The sequence below is a fragment of the Megalobrama amblycephala genome, linkage group LG6, assembly GCF_018812025.1.
Source record: "Megalobrama amblycephala isolate DHTTF-2021 linkage group LG6, ASM1881202v1, whole genome shotgun sequence".
NCBI classification, from domain to species: Eukaryota; Metazoa; Chordata; class Actinopteri; order Cypriniformes; family Xenocyprididae; genus Megalobrama; species Megalobrama amblycephala.
In genome coordinates this window covers 43,219,078-43,238,172 of record NC_063049.1, presented here as the reverse complement: position 1 = coordinate 43,238,172, position 19,095 = coordinate 43,219,078, and the positions used below count along the sequence as shown (strand labels likewise).

The 19,095-nt window shown below is 37.6% G+C and overlaps 1 protein-coding gene and 1 long non-coding RNA gene across 9 annotated transcripts in view; one reads left to right on the top strand and one right to left on the bottom strand.

Moving 5' to 3' along the window:
* Positions 1–19,095, top strand: part of LOC125270794 — a 31,698-nt gene that overhangs the window by 11,513 nt on the left and 1,090 nt on the right. The gene's annotated exons all lie outside the window — the stretch shown is intronic.
* The window catches only part of LOC125270793 (inactive dipeptidyl peptidase 10-like), a 31,461-nt gene that overhangs the window by 11,348 nt on the left and 1,018 nt on the right, over positions 1–19,095 (bottom strand). For all 8 annotated transcript variants that reach the window (XR_007185471.1, XR_007185470.1, XM_048194749.1 and 5 more), the window contains exons 2-17: positions 14,914–15,025; positions 13,280–13,375; positions 12,613–12,707; positions 12,054–12,128; positions 11,445–11,497; positions 11,230–11,311; positions 6,099–6,219; positions 5,850–6,004; positions 5,267–5,364; positions 2,760–2,883; positions 2,059–2,097; positions 1,859–1,966; positions 1,242–1,333; positions 1,110–1,157; positions 900–1,021; positions 153–200 (exon numbers count right to left, since the gene is read on the bottom strand). Coding sequence is in view for 6 of the 8 variants with exons in the window: in XM_048194749.1 (XP_048050706.1) it covers positions 153–200; positions 900–1,021; positions 1,110–1,157; positions 1,242–1,333; positions 1,859–1,966; positions 2,059–2,097; positions 2,760–2,883; positions 5,267–5,364; positions 5,850–6,004; positions 6,099–6,219; positions 11,230–11,311; positions 11,445–11,497; positions 12,054–12,128; positions 12,613–12,707; positions 13,280–13,375; positions 14,914–15,025 (1,468 nt within the window). In the remaining 2 variants the exon portion in view is untranslated. The remainder of the gene's footprint in view (positions 1–152; positions 201–899; positions 1,022–1,109; positions 1,158–1,241; positions 1,334–1,858; positions 1,967–2,058; positions 2,098–2,759; positions 2,884–5,266; positions 5,365–5,849; positions 6,005–6,098; positions 6,220–11,229; positions 11,312–11,444; positions 11,498–12,053; positions 12,129–12,612; positions 12,708–13,279; positions 13,376–14,913; positions 15,026–19,095) is intronic.

Below are 19,095 nucleotides of genomic sequence, written 5' to 3'. Positions count from 1 at the left end.
CTATGAAATCCAAAATCTGGTGTTTTGGGACATGAGCGAGGTCCCTGTGAACAGTGGCTCTTATATGTCATGATCGCTTTGCACATGCACAAAAGCTCTGATGAAGAACAAGCATTTGTGTGTGTGAATCAGTGTTTTGTGTTTGGACTCACCGCTGATGTTGCTGAGAAGGTGCACAGTGGTTTGAGGGATTCCTGGACCTGAACATAAAATACAGATTGTTTACAGAAATTTTCAGACATTTTTGTAAACCAGAATGAGGCTGATATAGAAAAAAATCCAATGTGATGGTGTGAACTAGAGCTGCATGATATCAATTTAAACACAGACACAAACTTATTCCTAAATAACAATGATTTGTCTATGTCTATGATCATAGTGAACATTTAAATCTGTTTTAATGCTGATCCAGAGAGAGCAGTTGTCATGAATAGATATGAAACAGCTTCACAAACACTCTTTTCAACCATACAGTATCTTACAATCATTAAAATTATTACAGAAGTACTGAGATAAAAGTTTATAATTCGGATATAAACACTGATGTCTTCAGTATAGAGTAGAATTACCTTTTGAAAGTAAGTTGATGCTTCAAATAATGATTGTATCAATTACATTATTACACCAGTAGGTGGTGACAAGTGACAGTTAAATAATTTATTTGTCATTTAATCATTCATTCAAGAGATTTATTCAAAAATGCTGATTCATCCAGTAATGAAACAAGTGAAGTCTTTGAGAGTCATTGAATTATTCACACAACCGATTTAAAAAAAAAAAATCTAATTAATTCTAGTAAACTTTATAAAATAATTGTCTATTCAGAATCATGGGAGAATCGTGACCTGTATTTTAAACAAGAAATCGCGATGTGTGTGTGTGTGCGCCAAGTCATTTACCCCTGCAGTTCAGCAGTACAGCTCGTCCGTATGGACTCATAGAGGCTTCATATAATGAACAGTGAGGTTCGAACAAAGAACAGCTCAAGCACTCACGATGGAACGGATCCACCGTGCTCACCCTGGAGGTCAAAGGTCACACTGCTGTAATGTGAGGCATTCAGGAAGAATAAAAACTAAAGAAGTCTGTGCAGAATCAGTGTGTCTGACCTGTACAGGTGCCTTTGACTGAATCCGGCCTCATTACTGAGAAAATATCTGCATGAAAACACACAACATGTCAGACATCTAGTAGGCTCTTGCGCGCACGCATTTGTGTGTGTGTGTGAACAAGTGACTCACACTGTGTCCCACTTTTCATCGTAGTTCAGGATCTCTGTGACCTCCCAGGTGCCTGAGGTCAGGTGACGCATGCTGACCTCTTCACCTTCAGGCTGAAAGCAGAAGAGGTAAAAGGGAACGTATTACGCCCTTTTTCAAAGTCTTGATGTTGTTTTTGGGCTCTACTAGAGCAGGTTTTCATGCTTGAATGTTCATTATTTTCCTCATATTCTCCATTGTTGCAGCTCCTCTCTTCCCAGTCTGTCAGTAACACTCTGTTTAGTTCCTGTCTCTATGAAGCCCCTCCTTCTGAAAAGCACAATGTGCTCTGATTGGTCGGCTGGAGCAGTGTGTTTTGATTGGCCAGGTGCTTCGAGTGTGTTTGGGAAATGTTCTGCCCCTTACCATAACTGCCAGTTTCAACACACTACTAACTAACTCAACCAGGCCCCGCCCCTTTATTCTGCACATGCCTTGGGCAGGAATTATTTAAATGAGGAGTATTGTGCTTTGACTTTGTAACTTTGCGGAGTTTTTTCATGCTCAAACAGCAACATTAAACACCACAGAAAGATGAACATAGAAAAAAGCATAATAGGAGCCCTTCAAAGTCAGATCATGGTTGTGCAATTTTATACCTGCTCTGACATCATGGTGAGGTGTCTAAAAGATCCTCGATCTCCACTTCCGAGGGGTGATGTCACGAAAAATGTTGCTCCATCTTTAGAAAAAAATGTTTTTTCATTCTGCACCAATGAGATGAGAGCATCAGTTTACTTTATCTCAATGTCTTGTTTGAGGTAAATAAATATAGCAGAGTCTAAAGTGACAATCTTACCTGTCTGTCAATCCATTTGTCTGATGTCACAACATGCTTCTGCAATGAGAGACCAAACCAAGCATGTATATGTGTGCATACATTATACAAACGTATATGTATATTGTGTGTGTGTGTGTGTGTGTGTGTGTGTGTGTGTGTCAGGGTTGTGTGTTATTCAGAAGTGAATTGAGATGCCTTTTAAATTCCAATTCAGTTCCTGAATTTGAATTGAGGTAGCAACCAGCATGAAGAATTGCAATTCAAATTTGAATGCAAGGAAGTAGAATTAAAATGATTTGAAATAGAGTTTAGAGGCTTTCAAGACAGACAGAAAGACTGTAAATATTCCAAATGGTTCACTCATATTACAGTGAATGGTAGAGACTGCAAAATTCAATATGGCTGGAAAAAAGTTCCGCCTTTTAAATAAAAGATCCAATCACAAACTATAAAGTCAACACATCACTGCAGCTGCCAAGTAGGATTAAAGGTGAGATGGCGAGCAGTTTTTGAACAGTTGGTCACCAATGTGGCCGCTGAGTGAACTGACTTTCCTTGAAAGGGACTTTGACAGACAAATAGATAGGATGGAAGTGCACTTCATTTCCCAGAATGCACCTGTGTATAATTTCTTTGAGCTGCAATTCAGTAAATTCCTCTTCCAGTTCAACTTGTTGTGGCCAATTCAATTTAAATGAATGGTGTTTTTGTAAGCTCACCATCACACATTTTCCTGTGTGTGTGTAGCAGAGTGTGAGTATGGAGGCGTTCTGAGGACGGTTTAACCAGCGTACAGCGAGACACTCGTCTGTTACCCACTGCACCATGCTGATATAGAGCTCACTGCACAAACACACACACACACACAGCAGGCTGTCAGCTCAAACATTATGAACATCAGAAGGTTTAGAAATGGAGCAGTCTTATTAAAGATGACCTATTATGCCTTTTTTCAAAGTTTTGTTTTTGTTTTTGGGCTCTACTAGAGCTAGAGCAGGTTTTCATGCTTGAATGTTCATTATTTTCCTCATATTCTCCATTGTTGCAGCTCCTCTCTTCCTAGTCTGTCAGTAACGCTCGGTTTAGTTCCTGTCTCTATGAAGCCCCTCCTTTTGAAAAGCACAATGTGCTCTAATTGGTCGGCTGGACCAGTGTGTTGTGATTGGTCAAGCGCTTCGAGTGTGTTTGGGAAATGTCCCGCCCCTTACCATAACCATGAGTTTTTAACACACTCACTGCGTCCAAAATCATGTACACTGAGTAGGTACTACCAGTGTTGCCAAGTCTGTGGTTTTCCTGCGGAATTGGGCTACTTTTCATGTCCGTGGGTTGAAGCGATCCCAAATAACATGATATTTAGCCCTTGAAATGGGAATTTTACCGGGGGACCCCCCCTGAAACGTGACTGGGCTAGTTTTGGGCTGGTTTTGAGTAGCAATTGGGTGGGTTTTGTTGTGAAAACCTGGCAACCCTGGTTACTACATTTGAATTTCAACTTCATGACCATTAAAGTATGTATGAATATGGGTAGTATGAATGCAATTCGGGCATACAGTAGTTTTATAAATTCGTAGACATTTTTAATGACACATTTGTTTAATAAAAAGGAAGAGTTTTAGTCAATGGTTAAAAAACAAGCCCTACAATTAAATTAAATAACACATATTATACAGACACTTCATATTTAATGGTGTTAGATGATTTGTTATTTGCATTTAATAGATTACACTTTCAATAAAAAATTTGAAATTGGTTCGCAAAAGGTGTTTTATGCACGTTTTGAGTTTTCATTGCATTTACACTGTTTTGACCAGCAGGCGTCACCAGAGTTTGGCGTTTCCAGTGCTTTAAAATACTGAATCATTTTGCAAAGCAGTTGGTTTATTTGATTGGTTTATTTCTCCCATCACTTAATTTTTTTATTGTAAAAATGCAGAAAATTTTCTGTTTGGGTGAGGTTATAGTATTTATAACTAGCTGCATAAAACACCAGGGGTCTCATTTATAAAACTGTGCGTAGGATCCCTACTAAAAGTGTACGTACGCGCAAAAGCTAGATTCTGCGTACGCACAAAAAAAATCAGATTTATAAAACCATGCGTATGCCAGAACCTGCGCACAAATCCCTTTATAAATCCCAGTCAGCGGAAGATTGTGCGTACGTGCATCTCCACCCTGTCTCCTCCCCGAAATCACCATATATGGAGCTTACGACGCCTAGTTTTACTATGCATAACCTCATCTGCATATCATTTCCATACACGTTCCCAACCACGTGACACCATGGTTAACACCGTCAAAGGTACAAGACATTGGAAAATATTAGATATGGACTATAAATGCCATTTGTGCCACACATTATATTGATAAAGATCATCCAGTATCCTCTTTATGTTTTAGAATAAATATATCAAAATATCCATAAAAACAAAATTTTATAAAATACTTCAGATAAAGGTTTTAGAATAGAGTTGATTCATTCATTTCCACTGGCCAAATAGTATTTGAATAGTTTTAAACAATTCAAATCAAATTTATGCAGTTTTGCTGATGAGGTGAACATATCTTTTAGGAAGTTTATAGGCTATTTTTAGTGGAAACAGATTGGCCTACTTATTTATTGCAGTGTAAATACAATTGTCTGACTCGGCGCGTCACTGACAAAGGATTTTAAAAAGAAAACATGCAAATCTTACCGTTTTCCTCAAATTATATCCTTCAAATGGTAATTGTTTGAAGATCCTACACGACATCAACACCTCCTGCAGCTGTGGTTGTACAACGGACCGTTCGACCACCGAATCCAGCATTGTCTTCCATAATATCGAAGTTAAGTGTGCATCACTGATCGTCATTCTCAAAAAAATATTTTGTCATAACATCTGCAGTTTAGTTTAAAGAGGAATTATTATGCTCCCAGCGCTCCTCGCTGTCATAAAAACAGCGTGTCACTGGAAAAGTGATCGAAAGTAGCACATCTACTATCTAAATTCATATCACTTTTGTCTCCAGAATGTGCGTACGCACGGCTCAAAGTTTGCTTAAAGGTGCGCACATTCTCCCGTCAAGTTTGTTTTTATAGATCACAACCTTTGCGTGGGAACTGGCGTACGCACGCTTCCAGCCCCGTTTTGTGCGTACGCACGCTTTATAAATGAGACCCCAGAAGTCTATGCAATGTCCCCATTTAAACAGCTAAGTAAACGTGTGTGTGTGTATGCGGTACCTTCTCTGTAAGCTGTCAGGATGCAGGATTTGTGTAGTGTGCGTGGATCCGTTCAAACTGACCACATACAGTGTCACTTCAGGATTCACCTGTCCAGCCTGTTGCACACACAGTGAAATGAAGTGAAATCCAGTGTTCTGTTGTTCACCGTCCCAGCCGTAACTAACTCAACTCTAAACACACATGCCAGAGCCAGTGAGTTGATTTTGAGAAGGGATCTTTACACTGGTGACTAAGAACAAACAGAGGCCAGTTAAAACCAGTACAGCTTCATGAGTTTGTCATTACAGTTGAGTATGAGAAACATTAGAGGAGGGAGAAAGTCAGTTCATCATGAGCTGTTAATCTTTTGTAAGATACACATTCGATAGCAGGTTGAGGCAGACAGATGTCCAGGAATTACTGCCGGCGTTGTGCCTAATTTCGACCCCCTGCCAGATTATTACCCCCCTATTATTGGTGGGTTTATGAGTAGGTGTAGGGGAGAGATTAGGAGTAGGGGTGGGGTTAAGATTAGACAATCAGGTAGCGAATTCAATGAGGGGGGTAATAATTTGGCAGGGGGTCAAAAACACTTGCTTACCTTCGGGTATGGATACTGTTGTCCACGAGGGTAAAGCGTCCCTGTAAAACGGGGCAGCTGCTCTTTGGGTACAAGTGTGTCATTGATGGTTAGAAATGCCAGACTGGAGCCTGATGGAGACCACCAGTGAGCAACTGAAGAATGCAAGACCTCCTCTAATAGCCAATCAGAAAAACAGCAAAGGTTAGGGTCACCAATAAGAGAGACATGGCTTGTGTTGTTCAAAACAATATGATGATGGTGTGTTACCCTCATAAAGCCAGTCAGTTATTCCATTAAATACGAGGCCATCTTGCCCTGATGACGTCAGTCTTAGAGAACTGTTCTTCACTTCCGGCTGATAGTAGATGTTATTCTCAAATATGTATACCTGAGAGAGAGAGAGAACGAGCTGAGAGGACGCCACGCTCATGGAAGAGAAAGAAACAAAGCTTGGGTCCACAGCTGTCAATCACTAAAGAAGACCTATTATGCCCTTGATTTTGTTTTTGGGCTCTACTAGAACAGGTATTAATGCTTGAATGTTCAAAAAACACATTATGTTTCCCATATTCTCCATTGTTGCAGCTCCTCTCTTCCCAGTCGGTCAGTAACGGCAAAGAGTATAGAACTCAAGAGGCGAAACTCTTATCCTTTTTGGGTAACAGCCACTAGATGGCGTTCTGGTAGTGCGGCCGCCATTATGGGGTGAAAATGCCAACTGGACCATAGTATCCTTCACATCTTACACAACCAAAATCGGCGAATTTCACTGCCAAATCAGAAGCGCAATAGAACATTTTTCAAATTAAGTCATCAGTAAATTGTATGGCTCCTACAGTAAATGTTGTATTGTCTTATATATGTCGGAATTGACGTAAGTAGAAAATGAAAATGAAAAGATAAAGTGCGTCAAAAGAGAATATAAATACAGGGGCCTTTATAGCTCTCTGTGTAGTTGGAGTAGTAGTAGTAGTTGTGTAGTTTTTGCTGAAGAAAGAAAGAGCATACAAGCAAGCAGCAAGCGGAAGCCAATGCCAGACCACAGCCCTAAGAAGATCAAAGAAGACACCTGATTTTCTTAGAGAAGAACATATACTGAATAGAGAAGAGGGTAAGCTTTAAAAATGGAACTTCCAGCTTATGCATAGAGTGGTGTATTTAGCTTTTGCCTTTGCAAGAAATAATAAAATGAGAATGGGGACTGCCCTCAAACTCTGATAGTATTGTCTCAGTCTGTTTATTGTTGTAGAGTGAGAATCCATTTGGGGTATCAGAAGTTGACTGTCTGAAAAAGATACATTTTTATGAAGATATCCCGACGGACTTTACAAAGTCAGTCAAGGTTGCCAACCAGTCGCAACAGAGTGGGCCGTGGGAGTGCATTAGCAGGCATAGCTGTCCTCTGAGGGCGAAGAGCCAGCTGTGGTGCACTGAACGGAAGGCTAACCCACCCCACCCAGGTAGGCTTGGTTGATATCTGAACCGTAGGCCTAGGAGGTACGGTAGTGATCAGAAGTAGACCCTGAGATAATGTAATCTAAGAAGAAAATATTATATGCCTACCTGACTCCTTCTGAATCTATAAAGGACCTTTTACAGGAGTTGAGTAATATGAATAGAGGAAGTGGCTCGTGACCAAGATAGTGTTACGTGGTCGCGGCAGAAACCACCCAAGGGGGTGACGCGGCACAATGTTTTATTTTACCAGTTGTGGAATCCAACCATTCATCCATCTGAGGTAACGTAGTTAGCCTACTTTATTGAGTATTTCCATTTTATGCAACTTTACACATTTATTAATAGTAAATTAACAATTAATAAATTTAAGATCATCATGTTTGCAGCGAACAATATATTTCAGACCTAATGGAATAATAATAGCATTACTCCACTATCTGAAATGAAATAGTGTACGTTTTAATGGATCACGCTACAAACATAACGATCTTATAATACATGATGCATTGCTGTGTCCGTTATCAAGTCAAGTCAAATCACCTTTTCTATAGCACTTTTACAATGCAGATTGTGTCAAAGCAGCTTTACAGTGATAACTGGTATATAATTTTGGCTGCACAGTAATGTCCGATGTAAGAAACAATAGTTATTAATTTAGTTAATTTATCTATATCAGCACTGGAGTAAAGAGTGATGTCATTATCCAGCTCAGTTCAGTTCGCATACAATAATGTCAATGCAGGCAGATCAAAACACTGTTGAATATCAAATATCAAGTGTCCCCAACTAAGCAAGCCAAAGGCGTTATCACATAATTCCCACTTTTGGACACTTTTGCTTTAACATACAACACTGCAAAAGCAAGCTGTTATTTTCTGTTATATATTTATTGTCCAACATTCCCAATTTTTCTGATGGATGTCCTTCATTTAATTTCATATGTTGGTAATAATTCAGTGTTTATAAGCCTTTTAAAGAATTTTAACCCAAACTGACTGGGTTTCTAGAGAGCAAAGGTTTTGTGAAAAAAGTGGAAGACTTAAACACAAAGTGTGTTAAATAAACTGTTAAAAGGATTTGATGATCACTAGTGATAGTATTTTATTCTGTGTTGTCATCATTCAGGTTGGATTTCAGCTTTAATGTAAGTTTTTTTTTTAACAAAGCAGCTGATATTGCCATAGGAACTAGTGGACTGCCGAGTCGCCTTCACCCCAAAATGGCGGAAACGCAGAGCTGCTGCTGGGCGCCGGTGTTGCAATGGATCATTCTATTGAGTGTCGCTTCTTGTTAGTGTATATTCTTTGGTAACGCTCTGTTTAGTTCCTGTCTCTATGAAGCCCCTCCTTCTGAAAAGCACAATGCGCTTTGATTGGTCGGCTGGACCAGTGTGTTGTGATTGGTGTTTGGGAAATGTCCCGCCCCTTACCATAACCGTCAGTTTCAACACACTGCTAACTAACTCAACCAGGCCCCGCCCCTTTATTCTGCATATGAATTATTTAAATAAGGAATATTGTGACGTGTTCGTTCCTGGAAGAAAACTCAAGACTTTTTATTTTCGAAGTTTTCCCGCGGAATTGGGCTATTTTTGCACTGTTGCCGCGGGTTATTTTTCACGTCCGTGGGTTGAAGCGACTCCAAATAACATGATATTTAGCCCCTGGAATGTGATTTTTACCAGGTGAACTCCCCTGAAATGCGATTGGGCTAGTTTTGAGTAGCAATTGGGCAGGTTTTTTTGTGAAAACCACGCAACCATGACTATAGGTTGCAAAATATAAACTCTAAATTGTTCAATGTTATGTTAACGTTTGTTTATAAATGGTTCTGTTTTGTCTACCTCTTGCATATGACCAATGAACCAGATATTAATATTATACTTGACTAGATGAAGTTTTAAGGGTTTATGAAACCCAATTTTCAAAGCATTGTGTGTTTCAAGGCTTTACACATTTTTATCCAGCAGATGTCCTCAGTGTAGTGTTTTGTGAGTCATTTTACATAGTATTTGGCTCAATCGATTTCCTCGATTTCCTCCATTACTTTCGATTTCCAGCACCTCAGAATTGAATCATTGACTCCCAGCTTTAGTTTTCATTTCTTATTGCACTCTGACTGCATTTTAGCTGAAATAGTCAGTGACTTTAATGTCTGATGTAAATACATATTCCAGCAGCACTTTACTGTTATTTCTTAGAAGACTGCAGCTACTTTTGACATGATATTTTCAATTTTTTATATCTTTTTTGTACATATAAAATTTTCATGTGTACTTGGCACACTGCACTATATATGGACGATGAAGCTTTTCTGGCTCTTTCAGTTTGATCTGTTTCACATCAGCTTATGATTTTTTAATCCTGGTTAGTGCTTGTTTGGTGATGGTCTAGTCAGCGGACCATCATAGCTAACTCTAACTCTTTCTGATGAAGCTGCTTGACCGTGGGTTTCTTGCTGGTTAAGCTAGGAGGCAACCAGCACTTTTCAACAGGGTTGTAGTGTAACGCAGATACACAAATGCTTGTGAATAATGGTTTTGCTGCTGTTTATATTCCAGTTGCTGATTACCTAGTGAAGTCATAAACCACACTGCTAGGATAAAGATTGCTTGAAGACTTGTGAAGTTATGTAGGGTGCATCTCAATCAGTTCATAATTAGGCATTTAAGTGCATAGAGCTGAAACTCTGTTGTAATTGTTAGAATCAGCATTCTGCCCTAAAAGTGATCAGGCAGACCAAACCATAAGTCGTAGAGACTTGAAACTTTGAGGGACCCACCCTGTCTACAACGCCGCCATTTTTTAAAAATCCTACTTTTGCAAACTAGTCTTAGTTTTTTTGCCCCAACAGAACCAAATCAGTGCAGAAAGATTCTCTGGAGTCTGATTGTCAATAATTATCGAAAAAAAGTCAAAATTTCGATTCATTCAAAACATTCAAAGTGGCCACTTTTACTAAAACGGCTCTCAATCTTGAATGAAATTAGATAATTTTCCCAAACTTGGTACACCTATGTACGGGCTCAGTCTATGGTTGCATGAAAAAGGACGTGGCGACTGGCCACTTGGTGGCGCTATAAAATGAAAAACAAATCAAAACACAAAAACATCTATAATTATGCAACAGTCAGTCTGATTTACTTGAAAATTGGCATGCAGTGTCTGTGGTGCCATGATTGTCTATGAGGACACTGCCGTATCTCAAAAAACATGGCCAGCATCGGCCAATGAAATTTGAGCTACTATCAGACAAGGTTAATGGAGGCCGATTGGAACGAAACTTGGTGGGACTGTTTGACTCGCGGCCCTAGTGGCCTGTGAGAAATTCGAAAGAAATCGCCCACCGGGGGGCACTATCATGTTTTTCAGGTGTGTAAATGATTGTATATTACACAATTTTTCACGCATTCACATGATATTCAAACCATATGATAGATCTCCTCCTTCTGATCAACTTTGCCTCTAGGACCACCACTGTCAGTTGAATCGTTCGTTAAATATTGGAGATTATTTGAAAAAACTACTTTTGCAAACTAGTCCTATTTTATTGATGAGACCACTGCAATTCTCTGGACTCTCTCGGTCAATAATTATTAAAAAAAAGGCGTGGCAAAAGCCTATAAATCCTAAACGAAAACTCAAAACTTTACGAAATCTGGCAAGCATATGCAACATATGACTCTAAACAAGCATGAAAACTTTTCTGGAGATCAGACCATAGGTGTAACTGTTAAAAATCTATAACTGTTAAAAATCTTTAAAAAAACATATATTTCCATAGTAAATTGCCTGTGTTGACTTATTTTTGTAATGCACATCAGTAATGCACATCATCAAACAATGGACCTTTTTTGCCCACAGAATTTCGCTAATGTGACCGCATCTCTTTGTGTTGTAGTGCTGTGGTGTGATGTTGTGCGTCTGTGTGTTTTACTCACCAGCTGTTGACCATGAATCCCCCACGATGCAAACTGTAGAACACAATCAGAGACCTCCGGAGGATTCAGTTCATGCACTTCCCTGCACACACACACACAAACTAAACATCACGTAACTTTCACACAAATAACAGTTCTCTTATGCTCATGTCTGTATAGTCAAGTCAAGTCAGCTTTATTTTTATAGCGTTTTATACAATAGAAATTTATAATACCGTGTTTGTAAGTTGAAGATCAAGTAAGACGCCAGGTAGGAGTATCGATATACCTAAAAAAAACACAAGACAAAACAACATATATATATATATATATATATATATATATATATATATATATATATATATATATTTTTTTTTTTTTTTTTTTTTTTTTTTTTTTTTGCTGTTCTTACTTAGAATTTTTGTCTTGTTTCCAATCCAAATATCTAAAAATTCTTAGATCAAGAAGCATTTTCTTGACAAGTAAAAAATTATTTTCTTGTTTTCAGAAAAAATAAGTCAAAATTAAGTGAGTTTTTCCTTAAAACAAGCTAAATAATCTGCCAGCGGGGTAAGCAAAATAATCTTATATCAAACCAAAAATAAGATATATAATATTGTTTTCAGTTTGGATTAAGATTATTTTGCTTGTTTTAAGGAAAAACTCACTTAATTTTGACTTATTTTTTCTGAAAAACAAGAAAATAATTTTTACTTGTCAAGAAGATGCTTCTTGATTTAAGAACTTTAAGATATTTTTACTAGAAACAAGACAAAAACTAAGTAAGAACAACATTTTTTGCAGCGCATAAACAAAAGCTCCTGAGAATCATTGTGACCTCTGACCTTTCTGACATCATACGCCAGTAACACGTAGTTGAGGTCTGGTGACACGGCAAACTTGGAGGCCTTGAAAACTGCCTGTGTGAAAAACAGTCTCATTAGAATTGATCATTGAATAATTCATTACAGTGATGCTGCAGGCAACCAATCAAATGTTAGAAGGTAATCCTTCAACAATCAATATTATGATGCTGTAGTGTGAGTTTAGCAATTAATTGTTAGATAATTGCATATAGTGAATAGTTGTTTTAGAAACTAAGAACACTAAGACAATATACACTACTATTCAAAAGTTTGGGGTCAGTAATATTTTTGAAAGAAGTCTCTTCTGCTCACCAAGGCTGCATTTATTTGCTCAAAAATACAGTAAAAATTGTGAAATATTATTCCAATATAAAACAGCTGTTTTCTATGTGAATATATAGTAAAATGTAATTTATTCCAGTGATCAAAGCTGAATTTTCAGCATCATTACTCCAGTCTTCAGTGTCCCACTATGTGTTTTAATGTAAATGCTTCACATTTTATTATAAACACTTCAACTGTGATTGACATGACTCACAAATGTGCTGTTTTTCATTAAAACCTCCGTCTGATTGGTCTCCATGTTCAGCATCTTTAGATCTCCGTCTCTGTCCCTGTAGACGAGCCGATGAGCTGAAGGAGAAACATATTGACATACAGCACATACTGTAAACAGCAGCGTGACACCATTATTCAGATTCAAGGGTTGATTCTTTTAAAGGATCCTAATATGCTTTTCTACATGTTCATCTGTCTTGAGTGTGTTTAATGTTGCTGTTTGAGCATGAAAAAGAAGTTATTCTCTATATCAGTGTCACTGTTTCTGAATTCCCTGAAACGGTAAGGGGCGGGACATTTCCAAAACACCAATCACAACACACTGCTCCAGCCGACCAATCAGAGCACATTGTGCTTTCCAGAAGGAGGGGCTTCATAGAGATAGGAACTAAACAGAGCGTTACTGACAGACTGGGAAGTGAGGAGCTGCAACAATGGAGAATATGAGGAAAATAATCAACATTCAAGCATGAAAACCTGCTCTAGTAGAGCCCAAAAACAACATCAAAGGCATAATTGGTCTTCTTTAAAGAGCCTACATATGTGTTTACAGCCTTGTGTGTCTATTTGACAGGTCTTGTTTAGTCCAACACATACACAGAATGTACTGAGATTGAGACAGAGATTGTAAATGTGATCTTTCTCACCGGTAACCCACTGAGTTTCGAGATCGTGATCCTGCAGTTCACTGGAGAAAAGGTCATCCAGGGTCAGACAGGATCCCAGAGTGTGGTGAGCATCACCTGAGACCATTAACACAAATACACACACACTTACATGAGCATGTTCAAGATAGTGGTAAGTTACAAATGCCACATGAGGAATTTAAACATGTTTCTCGTGTCTTGACCTGGTCTGTGCCTGACTGATACTGTCATATCATGACTTTTTCCATGTTTAAGTGCTATAATCGGGTCCTCGGTGCATCTACCAACCCAGAAAACGTGAAAAAGGACAACCCAGTAACTTTGTTTTGGTAAACCATTCTCTGCAAGTGTGAAAAAACAAGCTGCTCAGATTTCACTCCCCTAGTGTTGAATCAACTCCACAGCAACTACATCAATTTATCCACTAACCATTCAGAAACGTCTAAAAGTTGTAACTTCTTCCTGAGTCTCTCCATCAGTGTCGACTCCGGTTTGAACAATGTAAGGCTGAACACCGTTACTGACAATCCTCATTTTGGCTGCGTGAGATTCTCCAGCTTTGTTGTTGTTGAGCTGTTAAAGCTCCGCCCTCTTCTGGAGCAGCAGCTCATTTGCATTTAAAGGAACACACAAAAACAGCGTGTTTTTGCTCACACCCAAATAAGGGCAAATTTGACAAGCTTAATAAATGATCTGTGGGGGATTTTGAGCTGAATCTTCACACACACATTTCTCATTGTCAGAAGGGGAAAGAATGTCACATACTTTGGAGATGTTTCTCAATTGACCATATGCCATTTTAGTAATAATGCTAATATGTTTTTTTAAAACTGAGGTCACTGTCAAACATGACTATGTTCTTTATCTGATTACTGGCTTTTAGTGATAGAGAGTCAGGATGTGGAGCAACAGATGCTCTCCGTGTGTCATTTCCGATAACAAACCTCTGTTTTATCTTTGTGTGTGTGTGTGTGTGTGTGTACAAATATCTTAATATTCTTAAATTAAGATACATTAACTTGAAAAACAAAATATCTGCCGGTGGAATAAGAAAAATTATCTTGTTTTTCCTTTGAATTAAGTTTATTTTTCTGACCCACCTGGCAGATATTTTTTAAACTCAATTAATTTTGATTTATTTTTCAGAAAAGAACATGTAAGACATTTTGCTTCTCCAGTAAATGTATCTTGATGTAAGAATGTTTAGATATTTGTACTGGAAAACAAGACAGAAACACTGAGGAAGAACATCATTTTTAACAGTGCAAAGTCAATTTGTCAGACATTTTTCAGGTTTTTGTCCTAAAAAATGCTGTTCTGCTGTTCTACTAATTTCTTAAAACTTAAAAAAGGGAACTGTTTGTCATTATTGTACACTTTGTTCTGCTTGGTCAGTGTCTTTGTGCGTTTTTGGTTCTATGGGTACCCATTGTTAAATACCTGAAATAATTTGACAAACAATGAAACTGTCAAAACTTGCCTGGAACTACTTTAGCTGTGCGTTTACTGGAAATTAATTACACACCTAAGACTGTTTGTCAACCAATCAGAATCAAGCATTCACCAGCAAACCAAACATTTGGTACTTCAACTCTATGTGAATGAATGTTTATTGACACTGGAAACACACAGACCTTTAGACAGCAGAAAGATGGACAGACCGATCAACGACAGCACAAACGCTATGACCAGAAGTGAGATTCCCACACCCTTCCAGTTCATTTCCGAGGAAATACTTCCCACATCCTACAGATGACAAAGAGAGAGAGAGAGAGAGAGAGAGAGAGAAAGGAGGATGATTATATTTCAACCTTATTAATCTATTTGATGAGTTTAGATAATACATTCATCTTTAATCAGAACATCTGGGTGACTGTTTTTGAGTCACTGACCCTGTTTACTTGCACAAGGATATTTAAAAATGCAACGCAAGTTGGGTTAAATATGGACAAACCCAGCGATTGGGTCATTTGACCCAGCAGTTGGGTTAAATGTTTGATCAACGTGCTGGGTAGTTTTATTTAACCCGACTATTGATTAAAAATTACTATATGGCTGGATTAAAATGAACCCAAATCAGACACATAATTACTAGAGGAAACTGTAATAATCAAAAGGTGAACATTTATTAATAAGCAATTTAATAAATGTTTATTTTTTAATTATTATTCATTAAACGTATAAACTAAATAAAACTACCCAGCAGGTTGGGTCAAACATTTAACCCAACCATTGTGTCAAAACAACCCAATCACTGGGTTTGTCTATTTTTAACCCAACTTGGGTTATTTTTAACCCAACATTTTTTAGAGTGCAATATTAAACTAGAATGTACATTTCCTGAAGAAAATGTGAATGGTGCGTGCAGTGGCAAAACTCAGCACTCTTGATTAGCATGATGCTAACATAATTACTGTCTTGCTAACATGATTAGCCTGTTGCTAACATGATGGTAACATGATTACCATGCTGCTAACATGTTATTAGCATGTTTTGCTAACATGATTAGCATGTTTTGCTAACATCATGCTAGCATTATTACCATGTTGCTAGCATGTTTTTAACAAAATGCTAACATGATTAGCATGTTTGCTAGCATTATGCTAACATGATTAGCATGCTACTAGCGTGATGCTAACACGATAAACATGCTAATAGCATGATGCTAACACATTTTTACTTGTTTGTGTTTAAACCCTAAGCTAATCACTATTAGCATGTAGCTATTCACGACTAGCATGTGTAGCATGTTGCAAGTCCAGTTTAGATATTTAATTAAACATTAAATTAGAAGAATCACCAAAATGCCACATAACGATTGACAAAATAGCAGGAAAGGAATGTGAACGCCTTGGTCTATTTGAATTACACCGGTTATACATACATTAGGGGTCAAAAGTGATCTTGAAAGCGCCACTGTTCCACTGAAGTGTGTGTTTGTATTTAGACTGAATCTGGTTGACTTTGTTCTATTTTTAAGTGCATACTGAACACTATTTATCAAAATGACAACCCTGTTTCGTCTCTGTCTTGGATTCTGTCAGAATGAGTCAAACATTGAATTAACGCATCTGATAAACTAACACAATTTGAATTTTATCTAGAAGCAGACATACTCATACTGTAAATCAAAGCCAAAATCGGTTGTAGGATTTAGGGCATTGGGAACATGTTAAGACATATGAGTATGAGTGCTGGGTATTATGCCATCATTTGTTTTCTTATATAACTTCAAAACTCTGTGAAATAAAGCCACCCATTCATTTGGGCAGACAAGTAAAAGTCAGTGCTTTGCATTCGATTAGGACAGACACTGAGTTTAAATACAGTATGAACAGTAGTGGCCTAAAAAATGCTGGGTTGTTTCAACTCAAATTTGGGTCATATATGAACAAACCCAACCGTTAAAGGATTAGTTCACTTTCAAATAAAAATTTCCTGATAATTTACTCACCCCCATGTCATCCAAGATGTTCATGTCTTTCTTTTATCAGTCGAAAAGAAATAAAGGTTTTTGATGAAAACATTCCAGGATTTTTCTCCATATAGTGGACTTCAATGGGCACCAAACGGTTGAAGGTCAAAATTACAGTTTCAGTGCAGCTTCAAAGGGATTGAAATGATACCAGATGAGGAATAAGGGTCTTATCATTTTTGAAAAAAATATAAATGTATATGCTTTATGTAAACAAATGATTGCCTTCCAAGTGCTTCCGCCAAAATCGCATTTTTGTATTCTTCAAAAAGCTTACGCTGTACTTCCTGCGCCTTCCTATTCTACTTACGGAAAAAATGGAACTGGTGCCGCGTTCGTTCCGTAAGTAGAATAGTGAAGGCGCAGAACATACAGAGTAAGCTTTTTGAAGAATGCGGAAAGCGGAAGCACTTGGAAGGCGATCATTTGTTTATATAAAGCATATACAATTGTATTTTTTCGAAAATGAGCGATGGTTTCTCTAGATAAGATCCTTATTTCTCGTCTGGGATCATGTAGAGCTCTTTGAAGCTGCACTGAAACTGTAATTTTGACCTTCAACCGTTTGGAGGCCAGTGAAGTCCACTATATGGAGAAAAATCCTGGAATGTTTTCATCAAAAACCTTAATTTCTTTTCGACTCAAGAAAGAAAGACATCTTGGATGACACGGGGGTGAGTAAATTATCAGGAAATTTTTATTTGAAAGTGAACTAATCCTTTAAGCAGCCATTAAGGGGCCAAGCACAAAGAAGCAAGCAAGAAGTAAAATCATCAGTAAAATATAACATTTTATTTCAATACTTTATTGTAGTTAGTAGCAATTTAATATTTTGTTCAGTTATAGCGCCACCAACAGGCGCAATCCCACCACTTTTTTTATGTGTCCTCAGAGTGTGCCCATAAATAAGTGTGTCAAATTTGGTGAAAATTTTGGTATTTTGGCATTAAAGTGTAGCCAACGACATATGTTTCCGAATTTCCTACGGTGGTTTCGTCTCGATCATACAGTTTCGAAGATATTCGCAAACGTTGTTTCAACGCTATATCGCAGCGTTGCACAAACCATAAGGCGAAACCTAGCATGTTAGGTATCGTTGGACTCGGCAAGGATTTGGGAATGTAAGGAGATGACTCCCTTGAAAATAAGTCAACCACATCAAAAGTTATAAGCATATGAAATATCTCTAAACTTCTCAGGCTTCTTCAGGGCATTGTGCTGATTACCCATATCAAGTTTCGCAATGATACGCTCATGCTTTCAAAAAATATAGCATTTTGCGACAAAATACAAAATGGCTGATATGGTAAAATTGGATATCATTCAACTCAGCATGCTGCCCTGAATCTAACAAGCCGTTTTTGCAATTTAGAAGCAAAAATAGCCATTTTTTCTATCTCCGGACCAGTAGGTGGCGCTGTGCCAAAACGCAGCATGTAACCTAAGGTCATGCTTGTGATGACATGTACCAAGTTTGGTAAGAAAATGTTGCTTTTTCCTCTGGCCTTTTTGTTTTTCTATGCATTTTTTTGCATAGTAAAATAAAACCTGTAGCTGTAACTTGCCTTTTTTGCCAAATAATTTTGTCAGAGTTTTGTTCTTGCCATATTTAAAATATTTAAAAAAAAAAAAAAAAAAAAAAAAATATATATATATATATATATATATATATATATATATATATATATATATATATATTTTACTCATAATTTGATGGTTTTATCAAACTTGTAGGGTCATTAAAAACAAGTATCTCCTTTTGGCCACGACTATATTCCTTCAACACAATCTCAGCACAAAAAAAAATACAAACAGATTTATGTTGTTTTTCTTATTTTTTCATTTTGTCTTTTGTTTCAGTCTCCACTGGCATTAAGGCTTAAAGTGCTGTTAGAGATCAGCAGGAGATTAAATAGTGAATTTAACTTTAATCTCAAGCAACTCAGACGTTATACAGACAGATACTTTCTTCAAAAATTAAATAACAGGAGTTTTTAATCACATGATCTGTATGATCTGTTCTTCTTAATGCAGATGGGGAAGAGTTGAAACACTTCAGATTTCAGAGCAACACCAGTGGCACAATACATCTCTCTCACACCACTGGAAGACAGTTATGAATGTGTATTTTTCATTACAAACAGCATTAAGAAATGCATGTATAAACACACACACATCCATGCAGGTTCCCTCATGCTCTACATTTAGATGCACTTAGTATAAGTTTGAGTGAGTCTCATGAATCATTGAATGAAAGTCCTCTGACGTCTCCCTCGAGATCTCTCTGACCTTCATCCGGTTAAACCTTTAATCTGCAGAGCGCTTTAACCTAACATGAGCT